At 49.9% G+C, this 20,294-nt stretch overlaps 1 protein-coding gene across 4 annotated transcripts; it reads left to right on the top strand.

Annotated features, from left to right (window-relative positions):
* Positions 1 to 4,010: 4,010 nt before the first annotated feature.
* Positions 4,011 to 19,352, top strand: MORN3 (MORN repeat containing 3). Of its 4 annotated transcripts, none has more exons than XM_029922503.1 (7): positions 4,011 to 4,113; positions 6,391 to 6,564; positions 11,479 to 11,636; positions 13,209 to 13,368; positions 16,341 to 16,525; positions 16,776 to 16,859; positions 17,186 to 17,419. In XM_029922503.1, the coding sequence occupies exons 2-6, from the start codon at positions 6,420 to 6,422 to the stop codon at positions 16,851 to 16,853; spliced, it is 726 nt and encodes a 241-aa protein (XP_029778363.1). In that variant the 5' UTR covers positions 4,011 to 4,113; positions 6,391 to 6,419; the 3' UTR covers positions 16,854 to 16,859; positions 17,186 to 17,419. The 4 variants fall into 4 exon arrangements, with proteins under 4 accessions (XP_029778363.1, XP_029778364.1, XP_029778367.1 ...); XM_029922504.1 differs by lacking the exon at positions 4,011 to 4,113 and adding an exon at positions 5,190 to 5,278; XM_029922507.1 differs by lacking the exons at positions 4,011 to 4,113; positions 17,186 to 17,419 and adding an exon at positions 19,157 to 19,352 and having other exon boundaries at positions 6,199 to 6,564.
* Positions 19,353 to 20,294: the final 942 nt, after the last annotated feature.

The following is a 20,294-nucleotide window of genomic DNA, read 5'->3' as shown; positions in this document are numbered from 1 at the left end:
GTTATTTTTATTTAACTTAAATTTCCATATAAAGAGCCACCTCATTGATAGAGTAACCCTAGAGACTAGGAAAGAAGGAGAGAAAGGAGGGGAAAAGAGGGGTCCTACAGAGTCACTCCTCGGAAGTGCCGTCATGTTTATGTAGGGACTCAAATTTGGACTGTGGGCACTGTTCCCGAGAAGACTGTACCAGAGACTGCCGGTCTGGACAAGAAGGGTATGTTCAGTTTGCAAAAATCTGTCAAGCTATACATTGATGATATTACCACTTTTCTATATGTATCTTATACTTCAATAAAAAATTAAATAACCTGTGCTGCACTTTGTGTTACCCTTTGTAGGCATTTGTCTCTCTGATTTTTAATTTAGCAGAATGAAAATGAGAAGTGGTCTGTGACTCACTCTGGACACCTGAAAGCCCCTAGAGGGCGCTCATCCTGCATCAGAGACTTTTAAAAAAATATTGAGAGAACACAGGAATCCTACAACTCACCCATTTAAAGTGTACGAATCAATGGTTTTCAGTACATTCACCGAGTTGTGCAGCCCGCATCCCTGGCAGTTTTATTTTATTTTATTTTATTTTTTTAATGTTTTATTTATATTTGATACAGAGAGAGACAGCGCATGAGACGGGGAGGGGCAGAGAGAGAAGGAGACACAGAACCGGAAGCAGGCTCCAGGCTCTGAGCTACCTGTCAGCACAGAGCCTGATGCGGGGCTCGAACCCACGGATGTGAGATCTGACCTGAGCCGAAGTCGAAGTCAGAGGCTTAACTGACTGAGTCACCCAGGCGCCCCCCCAGGCAGTTTCAGAATATTTTCATTACCCTGAAAGAAAGCTCCTGCCTTTAACTGTCACCCTCCTAACTTCTCATCTTCCCTCCCAAGCAACCACTAATCTACTTTCTATTTCTGTAGATTTGCTTATTCTGACACTTCCATTCATATGACCTTTTGTGTCTGGCTTCTTAACACAATGTTTTTGAGGTTCATCCATGCTACAGCATGTATCAGTGTTTCATTCCTTTTTATGGCCTAAAAATATTTCATTAGATGGACAGATGACATTTTGTTTATCCATTCATCTTTTAAACAATTTTTTCTAAGTTTATCTATTTTGAGAGAGAGAATAAAAGCGGGGAAGGAACAGAGAGAAGGAGAGAGAAACCCAAGCAGGCTCTGCACTAATGAGGCTCTCGAACTCATGAACTGTGACATGACCTGAGCCAAAATCAAGAGTTGAATGCTCAACTGACTGAGCCACCCGCGTGCCCCTAACCATTCATCTTTTAATGGACATTTGAGTTCTCTCCATTTTTTGTCTATGATGTGCACCAGGACTCTTGCTGCTCCTGACAGGTGGGTCCTTCCTGCCACTTCTGGGAACGCTGAGACCCAGGTTACTCAACACCAGAAGGTCCTGTTCTCATTTTGTGCAGATGGTCCTCTCAGAAGTGGCCTGCAGTGGGAATGGCTCCCTAGGGATAACAACTCAGCAACTGTTGGATGAAATCTACAAGGATTTGTGGAGACAGCGGAGCCTCCAGGCTTTCAGCCAAAGCTTTGTGCCCAGGAAAGCATAAATAGGAGCATGTCTCCTCAAGGGCACGTTTATCTGTGGGTGTAAGAGGAGTCCCTCTCACCTCAGACCACACAGGAGAGCTCTCTTCACCCCATGCTTTACAAAAGATCCTTGTGAGGAGCCCAACTAAATTCTAGCCATTCAAGTCTGGCAAGTAATTATCAGAATGGTCTTTGGAAAAAGAGCCCTCTTGGTACCTCAGTATTGGGGAGCAGCCTGTCCATAGCACTGCTCAGGAGTTCGAGAATAATGCTACCAGATTCGGACCCCACAGGAAGAATGGTGTCCTAGATCTGTAACCTGCCCATCCAGCCTTAACCTGCTCCACATTCTTCTCCAGGGGACAGTTCTAGCTTCCCTGAGCCAGGGCCTTTATTAGGGGCCATCAAAGGGCTCCTTGCAGTGGTGGGACTGCGGCTCGGGCCATGTGTCAGCCTGGTCTAGGGAGAGAGGAGACTCTAGACCATGAGGCACCACTCAGTGGGTGGCAGGGTGGTACCGGATAAAGTCACAAACCCAGGACAGTTTGTACTAGGGTAAAGCCTGCTGGGCCTATGGGCCAGTCATCTGAGGAAGAGAGGAGAAGTCGTGAGAAGAACCACAGCATTAGTAGCATGACTGGCCAGGGGCAGACTCCAGACCCTACCTGGGCCACTCATGAATTCGGGATTGGAATTCAACGAGAGCCAATTCACTTCTGTGAGTGGTTATATAACCAAGGTATATAAAGGGCAGCCATTTTCCACCACAAGCATGAGAAAGCTGAGTGAAAGACACACGGAGAGATGGAGAGACCAAGAGAGAGGAAGAGGATGGCTTTGCTCTTAACAGCTTTCCAACACTCTTGTATCCGTAATAAATTTCCTTTATGAGGTAGTACGAGATGGTGTCCTACTTGCAAACAAAGGAACGTTGGATGAGGCAGGAATTTACACAGAGCAGTTACCCTCTGCTGAGAGGGAGACATACACCCAGCGAATTAACTCTAAGTGATGCAATGAGTATGGGAATCAGAGCAAAAGTTCCATTCCAGAATGAACCAAAAAACCCAAACCAAAGCAAACAAGCAAACAAAAAAGTCCCATTCCAACTGGAATGAAGAACAAAGCAATGAAGGAAGTCCACTGATGATCAGAGAAAAGCCCATCAAAACAAGATTTTCTGGGGCACCTGGGTGGCTCAGTTGGTTAAGCATCTGACTTTGGCTCAGGTCATGATCTCACCTGTTGGTGGGTTTGAGCCCTCACCAGGCATCTGTCAGTGCAGAGCTCTCTTCAGATCCTCCGTTGCCCTCCCTCTCCACCCCTCCCCTGCTTGTGCTCGCTCCTTCTCTCTCTCTCAAAAACATAAACCCTGGAGAGGAAGAAGTGATGAATGATCTAGGCTGCTTTCTGAGGAACAGATATCCTGGCAGAAGGCACAGAAGAGGCAAAGCCCCTGAGGCAGGAACATGCCCAACATTTTCCAGGAATAGCAAGGAAGCACAGGTGTGGCTGGAGCTGAGTGAGACTGGGTGCCACAAGTAGGGGACAGGGTCAGAGAGGAAAGTGGAGGGGGTGCACAGATGACAGGGAACTCTGAAGGCCACTGTAGGGACTGTCGGTTTTACTGAGTGACCAGGGAGCCCACTGCAACGATGTGAACTGAGGAGGGAGAAGTGACTGGGGCTGACTTGTGTCCATGTATTTTCAACGGTAGAGGGTCTGTACGGCTTCCACCAGATTCTTTTTTTTTTTAACGTTTCTTTTTGAGAGACGGAGCATGAGCAGGGGAGGGGCACAGAGAGAGACGCCTAGAATCCGAAACAGGCCCAAGGCTCTGAGCTGTCAGCACACAGCCCCAGGCGGGGCTCCAATCCGTGAATCTGAGATCATGACCTGAGCGGAACTCAGAAGTCAGACGCTTAACCAGCTGAGCCACCCAGGCGCCCCAACATCCCTCAGATCCTTAAAGGTGTCTAGCAGACCCCTGATGAGACTAAGAACTGGTGTGATGTTGGTTTTCCCTTCAAATTTTGCCTCTATGTCTTCGAAACATGGAACAAAAGCCTTTAACAAGCCTTTAACCTTTTCCTGTCTGCTTAGGGTGTTGTATATGCCCGGGGGTGGGGGGTGGGGGGAGGGGGCAGATGGGAGAGGGGCGCCGCAGGGGGAGGGCAGTCGCCTCCCGGGACACACTGGGGCCCACGCTCCGCGGCTATCGGCTATGGGGGTCTTCGGGCTCGCCCACCAGCCTTTGGCCACCACGCCGATGTACCAGTGGCTCTCGACCTCCACAGGCCCCAACACGTCCTTCCCCGTGCCGGCGGATCTGCACCCTTCCTGCGGCTCAGCGAGCGCACAGTCTCCGCAGGAAGGGGCGGGCACTGCCGGTGGCTTTGCTGGGGCCCCGGTTGCCATAGCGACCTCAGCAAGGCCAGAGACGCCGGGGCGCGAGGTGCACTGGGTGATTGGACCTGGAGGCAGCGACCCCATCGCTCTCGACCCGGGCTGCGGATCCAGGTTCCACCTGCAGGCGAGCGGGCGCAGGTGAGCTGGCACAGGTGGGTGGCGTGGGGGCTCGGGAAGGACCCCCAGCCGTCTGGGCGCCACCCTCCACCTTCCACTGTACTTAATTTATTGTGATTTCGTATCCAAACTACGGGCAGAGTCCGCGCACCGCCTCATAAGGCTTCCTATTCCTATGGCTCCAGTATTAAGACCACAACCTCCTCTGGAGTGGAACCTGGGTTCCCGGGAAAGTGTGGGACGGAGGATGATTTTATACTACACTCATGAGGCATTAAGTAACACCCAGTGACTTCGTAAAAAAAGTTATTAGGTTCTAGGTTCTCTTACACATCTGAGTAAGCCAAGGAGAAAGTGTCAGTTTCAGGCTAATGGAACACTAACAACTTCCTCAACATTTTTTAAACTCAACTTTAGTAAGCCACAATATCCAGCTAACTCTTAAGTTGGTTTCTTTATAGTATTTTAATTTTTCCAGTGCCTTCCCCTTAGGGTATCTGACACTCACACGCAGTTTCTATTTATAGTAATGATATGTAAAGTCTCTTTCTTGGATAACTATACTGATTTTTAAAAGTGAATTAATTTACATATAAAGATCCATCGTACAGGTGGTACTAGGAAATGGGAGGGGAAAAAACACATTAAATTTAAGACCTGAGACTGCGTCCTCCCTCCCAGCTTCTGCCCTTGCTGTTTCCTTTGCCAGGAGTGACTTACCATGTTCCTAGGCATATGATTGTCAAAATAAATGCCAGCCAGTGTGCTTGGTCAGCCCGGTCGGACTCCCGGAGGCCCTGCTGTAGCCCAGCAGAAGGAATTCCCTTATGTGTGCAAAATGGAAAAGGGGGCTCGTGCATAACGTATTAAGAATTAAAAAACAGTAGGGCGCCTGGGTGGCTCAGTTGGTTGGGCATCTGACTTCAGCTCAGGTCATGACCTCACAGTCTGTGGGTTCAAGCCCAGCATCGGGCTCTGTGCTGACAGCTCAGAGCCTGGAGCCTGCTTTGGATTCTGTGTCTCCCCCTCTTTCTTTCCCAAGGACTAAACCAAGGACAGGCCCTTCTAAGGGTGGGTCCTGTTCAATGGCTCAGGTTGCATACCCACAGGTTGCTGGCCCTGGGTGGGGGATGCCTGAGACACCATGACCTCCTGAAACCTGCTCAGCCCGGAGGTCATTCTAATGGTCAGTACCTATCATAATAATGGTTAAATATTTCACTCCAGCCCCTTCTGCCAGCTCCCCTGTCGTGTGTGCATGTGCGCCAAATCCATGGGGCAGGATAGATGGCATTTGCTGAGGGGAGACAGAGCCCCATGATTGGGAGGAGACCATCCTTATCACCTTGCACAAGCCCCATGGAAACACACAGATAGACGTGAATGTCCACTCTGGAGAGTTTGAAGACATGAGGAGCACAGGCGGTGGGCTCCCAGACCACAGAGAAACCTTAGACCCCCCCAAGATTCCCTGTAACCCCGCCAGGCACTGGTCTGATGGGAAAACCTAAGCAGGTAATGAGGCAGACAAATGGAATATCTGGGCAGAGGGCAGAGGTCATAGATAAAAGGATGACCATCCACCCTGGCGTGCCTGGGATTGTCCCGGGGTTAGCACTGAAGTCCAGATTCCTAGGAAACCCCTCAATCCTAGGCAAAGCCAGACAGTTGGTCCACCTAGAGGCATCTTTAGTTGGTGGGCTCTTCCGACTGCTTCAAAAGCTAGGCCCTGGCCATTTCCAGTACCCTGTAGCAGAGAAGGCGGGACCAAAGGAACTACAGTATTGGGTGCTGGGTGCAGAGAAGGTGTCCCTGTGGGCTGTGCTATGGCAGCTGTCTGCCAGCCCAGAGTGACCTGGCTAGCTCCCCACCCGCAGCTCTCCCTAAGTGAATCCCAGTGCTCACTGGGGGCTCCAGGCCAGGCTCTAGCCCTAGGACCAGCATCCACTCTGATTGGTCATACTGGTTATTAATATGTGACTGTTAACCGTTGGTCAGGGGCAGCTTCTTCCTGATGTCATCACAAACGCCCCCTGCACTGCTGGTTTCCCTGGGTTCCCAAGCAATTGTGCCATCAGACCCACCTCAGGGGGGCCCTAGAGATGCAAAGGAGATGACAGCCAAGGGTCAGTCCAGCACAGAAGGATCCCCCCCCAAATGGCTGCTCATCTGCCCGGGGACCCCAAACACATATGATTCACACCACTTGAGCTCAGACAAGTGCCTCTGCAGGAAGTTCTGGGACCCTGGCATTACAAGGGACACACTGAGCCCCTGATGTCCCTAACCCTTCGCCAGCACCCTCTGGCCCCACAGACGCAGCTAACATGCCTGTCTCCAAGTGCCTGCAAAAGTCAGAGCCCCTGTGGAAGGTGTGGGAGCAGAAGGCCCAGAAGAATGGACTGAGGCACCAGGTGTATGCTGTCAATGGCGACTGTTATGTGGGCCAATGGAAGGACAACATGAAACATGGTGAGTGGGGGATCTTCAGGGGCTTGCGGGTATGGAGTCTGGGCCATGGTGGGTGATAGGGGCCAAGGAAGTAGCTGGCAGAGCTTGTTGGGGACAAAAGATATGTCACCAAGGCTCCTCCAAGAGGTAAATGCTGCTGACCTGGACCACCCAGGGGGCCCCACAGGGCTCCACGTAACCTCTGCCAGGGTTGTGGGACTCCAGCACAGCCCCTACCCTCTGAGACCTGGGCTAAACTGGGCCAGGCTAGCAGGAGGAAAAGGAGCCCCCCCAAACCACTTGCAATGGTGATTCAAAGAGCTCTGATGTGGGACTCTGGCCAGTAATGAGAGAGGACACACACACACACACACACACACACACACACACAGAGCCAGCTGGGGCTTCACATTTAACTGCAGCTTCAACCAGCAAACAGCATGGGGGTCCCTGTGGTACAAAATAAGCCCTGAAGAAAATCAAGTGTTTTTAGGTTTTATTTATTTAGGGGCATCTGGATGGCTCAGTTGGTAGAGCATATGACTCTTTTTTTTTTTTAAGTTTATTTATTTATTTTGAGAGAGAGAAAGAGAGAGCAAGTAGGGGAGGGGCAGAGAGTAAGGAGAGACTCCCTAGCAGAATCTGTACTGTCAGCATGAATCCCGATGCGGGGCTTGAACTCACCACCCGTGACATGACCTGAGCCGAAACCAAGAGTCAGATGCTTAACCAACTAAGCCACCCAGGTGTCCCGAGCATGGGACTCTTAATCTTGGGGTCATGAGTTCGAACTCATGTAATCTCTACATCCAACATGGAGTTCAAACTCATGGCCCCAAGATCAAGAGTCCCATGCTCTTCTGACAGAGCCAGCCAAGCACCCCAAGAAAAACAAATTTTTATTCTAAACAGATGGTATGGCTTCTCACTCAGGACTTGCAAGCCAGATGCTATGCTTTTAGCTGCTTTTCTCCCCTGCCTTCCTGAGTTAAGCACTTTGGAGTCCATAAAGCTGGGTCAGAATCTCAGCTTCACCATCTCTGATCTGAAGGGACTAACTACCCCACCGTGAGCCTCAGTGTTCCAATCTGGAAAATGGGAAAATACTTATCAGTAAAGATAAGGGATGGCGTCTGTCTAGTGTATAGCCCAGGGTCTGTGCAGAAGGGGAACTTCTTGAGTGTTCTTTGAGGACTGAGCATGTCAGGGATCACCACTCCTAAGAACTTTCCTTGTCCCAGAAGCCCTCCAAAGCTGACCCCACCCGTATGTTACATGACACCACCTCTCGGCACTGACTTAAAGGCCAGACTTTCTGCAGCTACTCTGGGCTTTGTGTACAGTTAAAGATGCCTGCGTGTGTGCTTTAGTCCCTGTGGGCAGCAGGTGAGGAAGACGGGGCCCTGAGCAAGGAATTAAGGTCCCGAAGTTCTGAATGTGGCTCCACCACTGACCGGCTGTGCAACCTGGGGCAAGCCATCTCCCCTTCTCTGGATCTCCACTACCCAGCTGGCGATGTGAACTCATGGGTTGACAAAGCTTTCTGAGCCCTCTTTCTATGTGAGTCCTGCCTCTCCTAGGACCCTGGAGGCATAGAGCAGATTGGGCTGGGGCCCCAGAAGATGGACTGTCAGAGAATCCAGACTCAGCCTCCCCTCTCTTCAGGATGTGCCTTTGACCACGCTGACAGGGGGTTGCTGTGGTGTACGCAGCCTGGAACGGGGCAAGAGTCATCATTATTCAGGGCAAGGATTGTGGCTGGTGGTTCCCCAGGCTGTTCGTTCATTCACTCCATTAACACCTATTGCACGCCTAGTCCGTGCCGGACCCTGTCCTGGGCATCTGCATGATGCCCACCCCAGGGAGCTCCAGTCTCACAGAGAACCCCCACAATAAGTAATACCCCATTTTAGAGAAGAGGAAACTGGGACTTAGAGAGAAGAGATGATTTACTGAGGGTCACAGAGCTATGTGCTAAATGACCTGGAGGCAAGAGGAAGCCTCCCAGAAAAAATAAAAGGACACATGCTGTCTTGGAAACCGCATGCTGGAGCACCATGGGGAGGACTCTAGAGCTATGGCCTGGGATGAGGAGAATGATTGTCAAGATATCCCAAAGCAGATTCAGAATAAGACCAATGTCTACAAGCGTTTTTACCCAGCACAGTGGCAAGCCTTCCTTGATTCTTTGCAGAAGAATAAGATAGAAGTTGAGTGACTGGGGGCACCGGGCGGCTCAGTCAGTTAAGCATCCCACTCTTGATTTTGGCTCAGGTCATGATCTCATGGTTCCTGAGTTCAAGCTCCGCATTGGACTCTGTGCTGACAGCATGGAGCCTTCTTGGGATTCTCTCTCTCCTCCTCTCTTTGCCCCTGCCCTGCTCATGCTCTCTCTCTCTCTCAAAGTAAATAAATACACTTTAAAAAAAAGAAAAAGAAGAAAAAGTTGAGTGGTTAGCTTATGCCTGCCCCGGCTGAGGTTTCCTCCTGGACCAGAGAAGCTGGAACCAAAGTTTAAGATTTTAGGCAAAGAGGAGCATGTGGCTAGATCTCTCTCTCTCTCTTTCTCTCTCTCTCTCTCTCTCTCTCTCTCTCTCTCTCTCTCTCTCTCTCTCTCACACACACACACACACACACACACACACACACGTGTGCACTCCTCTCTGGGGAAGGAACTGTCTCCTAGCTGCTTTTGAGGGCCCTGGGAAAAGCTGGGAGCTGCTGTTTTCAGAGTGGGTGGTTTGTTTATTTATAGTCTGCACATAATAAAACAAGGCTATTTTACTTCAAAAATAAAAATAAAAGTGTGGCATCAGGATGTTGGAGGGACCAGAGAGGAGACATGAAGGTAGCCACGAGAACACAGAAAGGGGATGTCTGAGCTGAAAACAGAAGAATGAGAAGGATTCGTCTAGCAGAAGAGCATGTCTTCTAGATGATGGAATCAGAATGGAAGGATTTGGGGCTGTATTAAGTCTTGTTCCTGGAACCGACTAGAAACCAGTATGCCCAGAGCCGAGAGAGCTAGGGGAAAGAGAGGGCAGGTCAAGGGTTCCAACCATAAAAGACCTTACTGTGGTGCCTGGGTGGCTCAGTCGGTTGAACGGCCCCCTTCGGCTCAGGTCATGATCTCACAGTTCGTGGGTTCGAGCCCTGTGTTAGGCTCTGGGCTGACAGCTAACTCAGGGCCTGGAGGCTGCTTCGGATTCTGTATCTCCCTCTCTTCCTAACCCTCCCCTGCTTGCGCTGCCTCTCATAAATAAATAAATAAATAAATAGACAAACAAATAAATAAACTAACTAAAAAAAAAAAAGGAAACCTACAGAAGGTGGTAAATTTGCGGTCATCCCAGAGGCAGTCTCATTGGACCAGCTTGAATCACATGCCCCTCACTGAACCAATCACAGTGGCCTGGGCTGAATGGCTAGCGGCTAGCCTCGCGCTGGGGGAGGAGTCTGACCCATTCAACACTTAGGGATTGAGAGCTTGGGAGCGGCTGGTTTTCCAAGAGGGATAAAACTAGAAGGAGGACAACCTGGTGAGGGCTCTACCTCAAGGGCAAAAATAATCGGTAACATCTTTCCTGTTTACAGGCACTGTTGTCAGTGTTTTACATATGTTAATAAATTTAGTGACAGAACAACCCCATGTGATTCTCTCGTCTCCCTTTTACCAACGAGGAGCCCAGAGAGTTAAGTTACTTGTGCGCAATCAAAAAGCGCACAGGGACAGTGTTGGCTTTGTCCCTGAGCTACCAAGGACCAAGATATGAATTGGCCCATACAGGTACTCCACAAATATTTTATTCATCCTTCTGTTCAACAAATGTCTTTGTTCAGCGTGTATTGGTCTCTTGCAACTTCTCAGGCACTGTTTTTCAGTGCTGGGAATAGGGTGGTGAGCAAAACGGACCAAAGCCTGTGTCCTCGGAGAGTGCACATTCTCCTCTTGGAGAGCTAGACAATAGACCATAAATGATAAGTGACTGAATTGTCTGTTAGGTTAGCAGCTGTTAAGGGATATGAAAAGAAACAGAGCAGGGCAAGGCAGGAAGATAGGCTTGTGATTTTACAAGGGTTGGTCAGGGGAGGCCTCATTGAGAAAATAGATTTGAACAGAGACCTGCAGGAGGTAGGGAGTGAGTGAATATTTGGAGAAGAGCATTCCAGGCCAAAGGATAAGCAGGTATAAAGGCCCTGAGGCAGAAACATATCTGGTGGGCTCTAGGAACAGCATGGAGGCCATAGTGGTTGGAGAGCAGTCTGGAAGGTGGGAGTTGAAGACACAGACGAAGCAGGAGGGGTAGGAGATGGTCCCCATGTGTGTTCCGGAGAGCTAAAGAAATATGCAGAATATTTTCTAGAAATTCTGGCCATCTGGCATAATCATTCAGTATTATTAAGTGATAAAGCTAGGGGCGCCAGGGTGGCTCAGTCGGTTAAGCATCCAGCTTTGGTTCAGGTCATAATCTCATGGTTTGTGAGTTCAAGCCCCGCATAGGGCTCTGTGCTGACAGCTCCGGAGCCTGGAGCCTGCTTTGGATTCTGTGTCTCCCTCTCTCTGCCCGGCCCCAGCCCCCCGCTCACCCTCTGTCTCTCTCAAAAATAATTAAACATTAAAAAGATTAAAATAAGCTAAAAAAAAGAGACAAAGCTTATTATTAAGAGAAAAAGAGGTGGCAGATCTCTACTTGGGGTTTGCTATATCAATCCGGTTTCAGGGCAAAGGGCTGGAGAACACCTGTTTGTAGAAATGGAACTTTCTTGGGGTTTCCCCTAGTACTGGGGGTCTAGAGACAAGGCACAGACCCTGGCCCAGCCCTTGAGAATGACCAAGTCTTGTAGAGACCCCAGAGGCCAAGGCAGACACCGCATCTGCCCCTCCAGGCCCATGGCTGCCATGTCTGCAGTCTTTGCCCATCTTTGTGTCATCAGGAAAAGGAACGCAGATCTGGAAGAAAAAAGGAGCCATCTATGAGGGAGACTGGAAATTTGGGAAGCGAGATGGCTACGGCACCCTCAGCTCTCCTGACCGAGAGAAGGGAAAGTACAGGAGAGTATACTCTGGCTGGTGGAAAGATGATAAAAAATCGGTGAGTAGTTCCCATCATGCTCTGGTGCGTGGGTTGGGCTGAAAGCAGACTCTGTGTGTGTGTGTGTGTGTGTGTGTGTGTGTGTGTGTGTGAGGGGAGCAGTCAGAGAGGCCTGGGAGAAAATGGGGGAAGGGTTGAGGGAAGGAGGACAAGGGTACTGTGTGCGTGGGAGAAGGAAGGGGTGGGGAATCATCAAGTGTTCTCAGAACAAAACCCAGGAAACAGGAAGCAAGAGGAGAGGGCCCAGGGAGGAGCCCATGAAACCTGTGGCTACAAGAAGCCTGCCAGGCTGTGTAGGGGCCAAATCTCCTCCCCCATCACCCCCACTCATTTCCTGGCTTTCTTTTCCCTGGGCATTCCTTTCTAAGAATCCCCCTTCCGTTGGGCCTGCACAAGAAGGGGGTAGGAAAAGTGGGAGCCAGAAAGCAGAGGCCACACCCTTGGCCACAGGGCAAGAAAGGAAGGTCTTGGAGGTAGAAGCCAGCCAGAGGCAGGTCCCTCAACTCATAAATGCCTGAACCCTTGCCATAGGCCATAGAGACTGATAATAATACAGGGCTGCTATTAAACAACTGCTATCACAATCCCAGAACATGGCATATGGTACCTTCAACTAACTCACAATATCATCATTATCATCCTCCTCCTCCTCATCACTCAGTTTATTGATAAGGAAATAAGCTCAGAGAGGTGAAGTGCCTTGCCTGGAATCACACGCTGCTGGCAAATGGTAGCGCTCAGGATTTCATGTTCTCTGCTCTGAAACTGTTTACTGGCCACTAGGGAGAGCGATCCCAAAATAAACAATTCACATTTAATATGGTGTTAGGCTAGAGGTTTTCACAGGGAGCCCACAGGAATTGAGAATTCAGGGCAGGCTTCCTGTAGGGGGTGACGCCAAAAGGTACAAAGACTTAGCCAGGGAAGCAAAAAAGGAGAAGGGGAAGTAGCAAAGTAGAAGGAGCAAAGAATATGTCCAACAGCAAGATGTGTGTGCCCACGGGGGTAGGAGTGAGGGAGGAAGGATAGGAGGGGGCCTTGAAGGCTTTGTGGAGAATCAGGATTTTGAGGGGTAGATGGGTTGCCTAACTCAACTTCCTTAGGTGTGATCTGCGGGAAGTCCATGATTCTCTGTGGTTGGATGCTAAGGTGGTGTCCATTTTTCTGGGGAGAAAGTCTGTAATTTTGATGGGATTCTCAGAAGCACCTGCGACTTTTAATAGGGTCAAATCAAAGCTGAGGAGGGGGTCACATGTGATCAGATGAGCGATGTAAATATCCTTTTGGCTGCTTCCTGGAGGATGAATGAAGAGGGGAGAATGAGAGAGTGGAGGAGGGGGACCAGTGAGGAGCAGCAGAGAAGACACTGGGCTGCATGAGGTGATAGTGCAGGGGTGGAGGGCAGTGGGACAGCCTGGTGAGCTTTTCCATTCTCCACCGTCAGATTGGGATGTAGGGCTGAGGGAGGAAGCAGGGAAGTGGTCCAAGGTGTGGCTTGGATGCCAGGGAAGATGGGGGTGGCTTTCCTGGTGTTGGGGGGCTGCCATGAACAGAGACACCTTGTGCTTTCAGGGCTATGGGATTCAGTTTCTTGGGCCCAAGGAGTATTACGAGGGTGAGTGGTGTGGCGACCAGCGCAGCGGGTGGGGCCGCGTTTACTACAGTAACGGCGACATCTACGAGGGCCAGTGGTTGAAGGACAAGCCGCATGGGGAGGGCATGTTGCGCCTGAGTAAGTGCCCCGCCCCGATGGCCAGTTGGCCACGCCCCGACTCACAACCCTTTCTCCAGCTCCAGCTAAGGCGCATGACACGACCAGATTCCTGCCCTCAAGGAGTTTATACTTTTTTTTTAAAGTTTATTTATTTATTTATTTTGAGACAGAGCAGAGGAGAGGCAGAGAGAGAGAGAGAGAGAGTGAGAGTGTGAGAGAATCACAAATGGGCTCCAAGCTGACAGCACAGAGCCACTCAGGCCTTCCAGGGAGCTTATATTCCAGAGGCGGAGCCTAACAGTAAACATCAACAATGAGGACATTTTCTTATGGTCGTAATAATCACAGTCTGTGCTTACACAGCACTGAGCTCAGTTAATCCTTGCTACAGTCCTATAAGATAGAGGTACCCTTATCCCGACTTTACAGATCAACTGAGGTACAGAGAGGTTAAGTGGCTTGCTCAAGGTCAATGCAGTCTGTTAGTTGTGTGATCAAAAGTGCTAAGGAATATCCCTTGAAAATAGGAAGGTGTGTTGGAGAATGATAAAGGAGTTGCGGACAGGAGCGATTTAGACTGACTTATGGTCAGAGAATGTCTCCCTCAAGAGGTGAAATTTGAACAGAAGTCTTGAAAGAAGAGAAGGAACCTGATAAGCACTGAGCTAGGGAAGAACAGTCCTAGACAGAGGAAAGAGTAATCAATCAAGTAAACTGCGTTGGGGCTTAACCCATTCTCTACATAGCAACCAGCATGAATTTTCTCCAGATCCGAGCTGATCGCTGCCCTTTCAACCACCCATAGGCAGCACAGTCTGGCCCTCCTCACATCCCTTCATTTCAGCCAGACTCCTTTTCTTTCAGTTCTTCCCACGCTTTCAGCCTCAGGGCACTTGTACTGCCGTTCTCTCTTCCTGCAATAGAAAAAGATCCTCCAGGTCTCTGCACGGTTTCCTCCTCAGAGAGGCCTTCCCTGCCCACTCCACTAAAGCACATTCTCCTTATTCTCATCAGCACCTGCGTGCTTCCTTTCCTTTTAGCACTAGGTGTATAATCTGGGGCAAGTTTCCTCCTGTCGGTGCCTCAGTTACCTTACTTGTAAAAAGGGAGTAATAGTAGTACCCACTTTGTAGGTACTATGAACAGGGTCTGGCACATAGTAGGCAATCTATAAAGCTAGTGCCATTGTCTTTCCAGACTGTGAGCTGCAAAAGGACCTGGACTGAACATTTATTTTGTTCCCCACTGTTTCTCCAATGCCTGGCACATAGTAGGTGCTCTTAGTGAGGACACAAACCAGAGCCCAGTCTCCCAAAAACTCAAGACTCCAACTTCTACTGAGATTTGGCCAACCTGAGGCATTGGGGCCACTGAGGACGGTTTAATCCAGCCACTCCTGTCTGTCGTTCTCAGCCCTCCATACCGAGCGCTGTGCCTGCTTTCAGTGAGAATCTACTAGTAATAGCCTGTATATAGTGAGCACCTGTGGGGGCCACACATCGTGTAAGGGCTCTAAGTGCATCGTTTCTAGTGGCCCAGACTCTGGAGACAGCTTGCCTGGGTTCAAATCCTACCTCAAGCTCTTACTACCTATGTGACCTTGGGCAATTTGCTTAAACTCTCTGTGCTTTGGTTTTCTCATCTGTAAAGTAAGGATAAAAATAAAACTTAGGTAGGGTATTGTGAAGGTTCGCTGAGTTTGTAGAGTGCTTAGCATGGTGCCTGACACATGACAGTACGTGTGCAACAATATTATAGCTCGTACTTGGAGGTAGCAGGTGCAGCAGATTGCCAATCCTTGAACCAAATCCAATCCAGCTCAATGCACTTTTTTGTAAATTAAGTTTTTTTGGCATACCAACTTGCTCATACATTGACACATTGTCAATGGCTGCTTTCATGCTTCAGTGGCAGAGCTGAGTAGCTGTGACAGAGAACCTGTGACACACAAAGCCAAAAATACTGTCTGCCCCTTCACAGAAAAAGTTTGCTGACCTCTGAGTTTATCCAGTACTCTTCTTTTTTAAAAATTAAAAAAATATTTATTTTTGAGAGACGGAGTGTGAGGGAGGGAGGGGCAGAGAGAGAGGGAGACACAGAATCGGAAGCAGGCTCCAGGCTCTGAGCTGTCAGCACAGAGCCTGATGAGGGCCTTGAACTCACTGTGAGATCACGACCTGAGCCAACGTCAGATGCTCAACCGACTGAGGCACCCAGAAGCCCCTAAGCTTCTAAGCTCTTTCTGTGTATTGATTTATTTAATCTCCATTACAATTCTATGAGATAGGTGCTACTGTTTTTTTCACTTTACAAATGAGGAAATGAGACAGTACGGTTGAGTGACCGGCCGGAGACCACATGGCTGTGAGTGTCTGAGCGAAGTGCTAGCTTTCTTATTACTCTTCTTACAGCACCACCATCATCCACTGAGCAGGAGAGTTAATACATGAATAAGAGCACGGTTTCCTGGGATGAACAGGCCTTGGCTTCAAATCTTATCTCTGCCACTTCCTAGCTCTGTGACCTTGAGCACTTCGGTCAAACTCCCTGAGCCTTTCAAGCTCCATCTGTAAAAATGGAGTCCGTTATTCTTCATAGAACTGTTTTTGTGAGGAGTGAGTGAGGTTAGAAACATAGCAAAGAACCACGGGCGGGATGAATGCTGGAAAAACATTGCCTATTCATGTCATTAGCTACATTTTGTACAAATAGGAAACGATGTTGTTTATCCACATTCAGGCAAGTAGTGGAGGCAAGACGCGGACCAGGTCTGATTCCGGAAGTCACTGACACCCCTGGGCTCTGATGTTTCTAGGTCGGCCTTCCCAGACCCCAGGCAGCCCAGCCCCACCAGGCACTCGCAACATCTTGGTCTCCTTCTGGCTGCCCTGTGGGCACAGAGTCCAACCTGGGCATGTGGAGGGGCCGGCCTGATAGTGGGGCCTGGGTAGGTGTGCCCGGCACCCATGTGACCCTGTCCTTTCCCCCAGAGAATGGGAACCGCTACGAGGGCTACTGGCAGAGAGGCATGAAGAACGGGCCGGGCCGTTTCTTCCACCTGGACCACGGTCAGCTGTTTGAAGGCTTCTGGGTGGACGACGTGGCTAAGTGTGGCACAATGATTGACTTTGGCCGCGATGAGGCCCCTGAGCCAACCCAGTTCCCCATTCCTAAGGTAAGCACCACCCAGGAGGGGCCTGTGGCCATACCCAGACAGAAAACAGTACCCACGCCCCCCAACCCTCCAGGCACATGCAGCCTAGCTAGGCCTAGCCCAGTCCAGCCATGCAACAGACCAGAATTTGTTTTCAGCAGGGACATCCCCACGGAGACTGGCAGCACTCCACAAGGCAGGCAGCACCCCAAAGGATGGCAGACTGGGTCTTCCATACTCCCCAATCCAACCCCTTACTGCTTTCCTCCAGATCGAAATTCTAGACCCTGATGGTGTGCTGAAGGAAGCCTTGGCCATGTTCAAGAGATCAGAAGAAGATGAAGATTGATGCCAGGTGAGGGACGGGCATGCTTCCCACCCTCAGATGTGGTTGAGGAAGTGCTGGGGGCTCCTTTGGCAGAGGGATCAGGGGCAGGACCAGAGGGTGAGTTTCTTGCCTCCTGCAGTCCAGCTGGGTCTTTTTGGTTCCTCCCCTTCAAAACTCATTTCCTCAAAGACCAAGTCCCTCCTGAACGTCCTTGAGTGAGGCAGTTTGCCCCAGGCCTGCACTTGCACGTCTGTCCTAGCCCCTCCTGGTGTGGGTATAAGCGGGGTTCCAGGAGAGGGTGACGGTACGGCATCTTTGAGTCTCCAGCTCCCACCAGTCCCTTGCCCCTGCAGAGAACACACCAGAGCTTCTGGAGATTTTTCAAGCCTGTCACCCAACTGCTCAAACCGGTGCGCCTTCTGCAGAAGTGAGTGGTAACTGGGCACACCCTTGGCATCTCACTCCTGCAGCACTGGATTATCTCTCCCCAGCTGGCTTTGGGGACCCTCTTGTTACAGCCTTCATGCTGGGCCCCCTTTTCCGAATGCAGGAGTATGTATAAAAGAGAATCTGGTGGCTTCAGTCCAGAGCTTGTGGCGTGTGATTGGGGGTGGAGCTCTGGGAAGGACTTTAGGTGAAGACAGCAGATGTCGCCGCAGGCTGCATGGATTTGCCCTGGGGGAGAAAGGCAAGGTGTCCCTAGGTCTCTGAGATACTCCAGGGAAAAGAGCCTGTGTCTGGTCACACTGGCCATAAGATTTGGGGTTGAGACACTGACCTGGCTTCTCAACCTAACACAGAACACTCAACCTGGGGATCCTGCAGGAGCTTTAAGAGTTAGACACCCAGGTCTCATGTTCAGACTGGTCTGGGGTAAGGCCTGGCCTTTGGAAAGTTCCCCAGATGCTTCTAATGTGCAGCCAGGGCCATGAACCCCTGACTTACTGGCTTTGTGACCCCAAGTGACCTCAGTTGCCCCAGCTGCCAAATGGCACTTAGATCTCACAGGGGTGTTTTTGAGGATTTGCTAACAGATGTAATAAAAACAAATAACATGTATTGAGGTTACTTGTGAAGCTGAGATCTGGAAAGAGCTTTGCATAATTCTAGACAACATTCTGCAAGATAAAAGGGACTCTTACATACTGGGCAGGGGCATGAGCTCAGCAGCCCGTCTGGCCGGGTGTGAATCCCAGCAGTGATTTATGAGCTGTGTATCCTTGGATATGGCACCCAACATTTCTGTTCTCTAGGTTTCCTCCCCTCAGATGCAGGACAATAACGGTCCTTACCACCCAGGTTACCATGGTGAACTTGAGGATGAAATAAGGTGTGGTTCTAATCTGAGGGTGCTTTTGGCTCCCCTCTGGCAATGCCTGGAGACATTTTTGGTTGCCACAACTGGCAGGGAAAGCTATTACTGGCAACTAGTGAGTAGAGGTTGAGGATCCTGCTAAACACACTATAATATAAATACTCTAGGGGCACCTGAGTGGCTCAGTCAGTAAAGTGTCTGATTTCAGCTCAGGTCATGATCTCACGGTCTGTGGGTTCAGACCCCACATTCGGCTCTGCGCTGACAGCTCAGAGCCTGGAGCCTGCTTCCGATTCTGTGTCTCCCTCCCTCTCTGCCCTTCCCCCGTTTGCACTCTCTCTTTCAAAAATAAACAAACATTAAAAAAAAAACACTCTATATTTTTGGCCCAATGTCCCAAGTCTAACCCTGTAAACCATATGTTCATAAAGCTCTTGGCAAGTGCCTGATCTAAAGACTCAATAAACACGGACACGACACTACTGAGGTTCTTTCTGCGCTCTAAATCATAAGCAGGGTGGCCTGACTCAAGGTATGGTTCTTGCATCAGGAAGCTGGGCCCACTTGGGACACAGAACATTCACTCAGTGCCAGGCTGTGCTGATACGTGTCCCCTCCCATGACCCCTCAACAACCTATGAGGTGTCCTGCTATTATTAGTGCCATTTTAGAAGAAACAGGTTCAGGGAGGCTCACCAGTCCCAAAGCTAGAAAGGAACTGTACTTAAACTTCGATCTGTTTGCTCTGAAGGTACAGAACAGAGGCAGAGCATATAGAAGGCCAGGCCAGCTTCTCCCCCCACCAGAAAAAGTGGGGTGTGCTCTAGTTTATGTATAAAAATCTCTCTAGATAGGAACACAAAACATTGGTAACACTGGATGTCTCTGGAGAGAACTGGGAACTGTGGAGGGAGGGTAACTTTTCACTGTTGTATTTGGAACCTGTGAATGTTTTATGTATTCAAAATATAAATACAACTGAAATTAAAGGCTGTTCTTTAATTACCAGTGTTTCCCTGAGCTGCCTGGATTTGAGCACCTGGAGTGTTTGTTAAAAATAGATTCTAGATCTACCCAGACCAGCTTGAATTGGAATCTCTACGGGAAAACTTGGAAATCTACATTTTACAAGCCAATTTGGTGATTCTTGACTTCAGGCAAATTTAGAAAAGAAAGTAAACCTAAGGGGTGCCTGGCTGGCTCAATCACTGGAGTGTGACTCTTGATCTTGGGGTTGTGGGTTTAAGCCCCACGTTGGGTGTGGAGATCATTTAAAACTAAAATCAAAGAAAGAAAGAAAACAAAGAGGGGAGGGGAGGGAAAGGGAGACCTAAGACTAGAGTCGCAGCCCAGAAATGACTGTACCAGCTGCCAAGTCTTTGCAGAAGCAGAGAGGTGGGCAGGTAAGGGGGCATGAAAGATGGCCAGGTCTTCTCTGGGGAGCAGTGGAGGGTTTCCTACAGGGGGCCCTACTCCCCACTACTCAGTCCCAGTCAGAAGGCCGCCCAGGGACAGGGGAGAGTGGGTCCTGGTGTGCGAGATGCAGGATAGAGGCAAAGAGCTGCAGTAAAGGAGGGCCCCGCCCCACTCAGCCCACAGAACTGCTCAGTTTGCACACAAGCCTGAAGCCACACTTTGCCCCAATCAACTTTCGCTTCACTCAGAGGACTTTGTTTCTATAAAACCCCCTACTACACTGTGTTTCTGGGACCCACGGAGGTCTCAAACTCATAGGCCCGCAGTAGGGGGCCAGCCAAGTGACAGGAACAAGTCTGGCCTGCTGGGAGACCAGAGGGAGTGGTGGGGTCTGGGGCAAACACATCTCCTGGGGAAGTGGGCAGCGGTAACTCCGTTCCTTCCCATGGCTGCTCTGCCAGAAGGTGGGACCAGCCCTGCTGCTGCTGCTGGATCTTCCACATTCTTAAACAAAGCCAGAACCCGCATATATGATTTCTGTGAGAGGCTGGGCACCGAGCCAACTTTCTAGGCCCAAATTCTAGCCAATTACACTTGACCTCTTTGGGCATCAACTTTTGCCATCTGCAAAATGGATAAACATTCCTTCCAAAACTCATCCTGATTGTAAAAACGGGAAAACATCCGGGAAGCCAGGTTGAGGTAGCATTCTACAAACCACAGGCTTGGAC

This window comes from Suricata suricatta, chromosome 14 (genome assembly GCF_006229205.1).
Source record: "Suricata suricatta isolate VVHF042 chromosome 14, meerkat_22Aug2017_6uvM2_HiC, whole genome shotgun sequence".
NCBI lineage: Eukaryota > Metazoa > Chordata > Mammalia > Carnivora > Herpestidae > Suricata > Suricata suricatta.
This window is presented reverse-complemented; position numbering and strand designations above follow the sequence as displayed.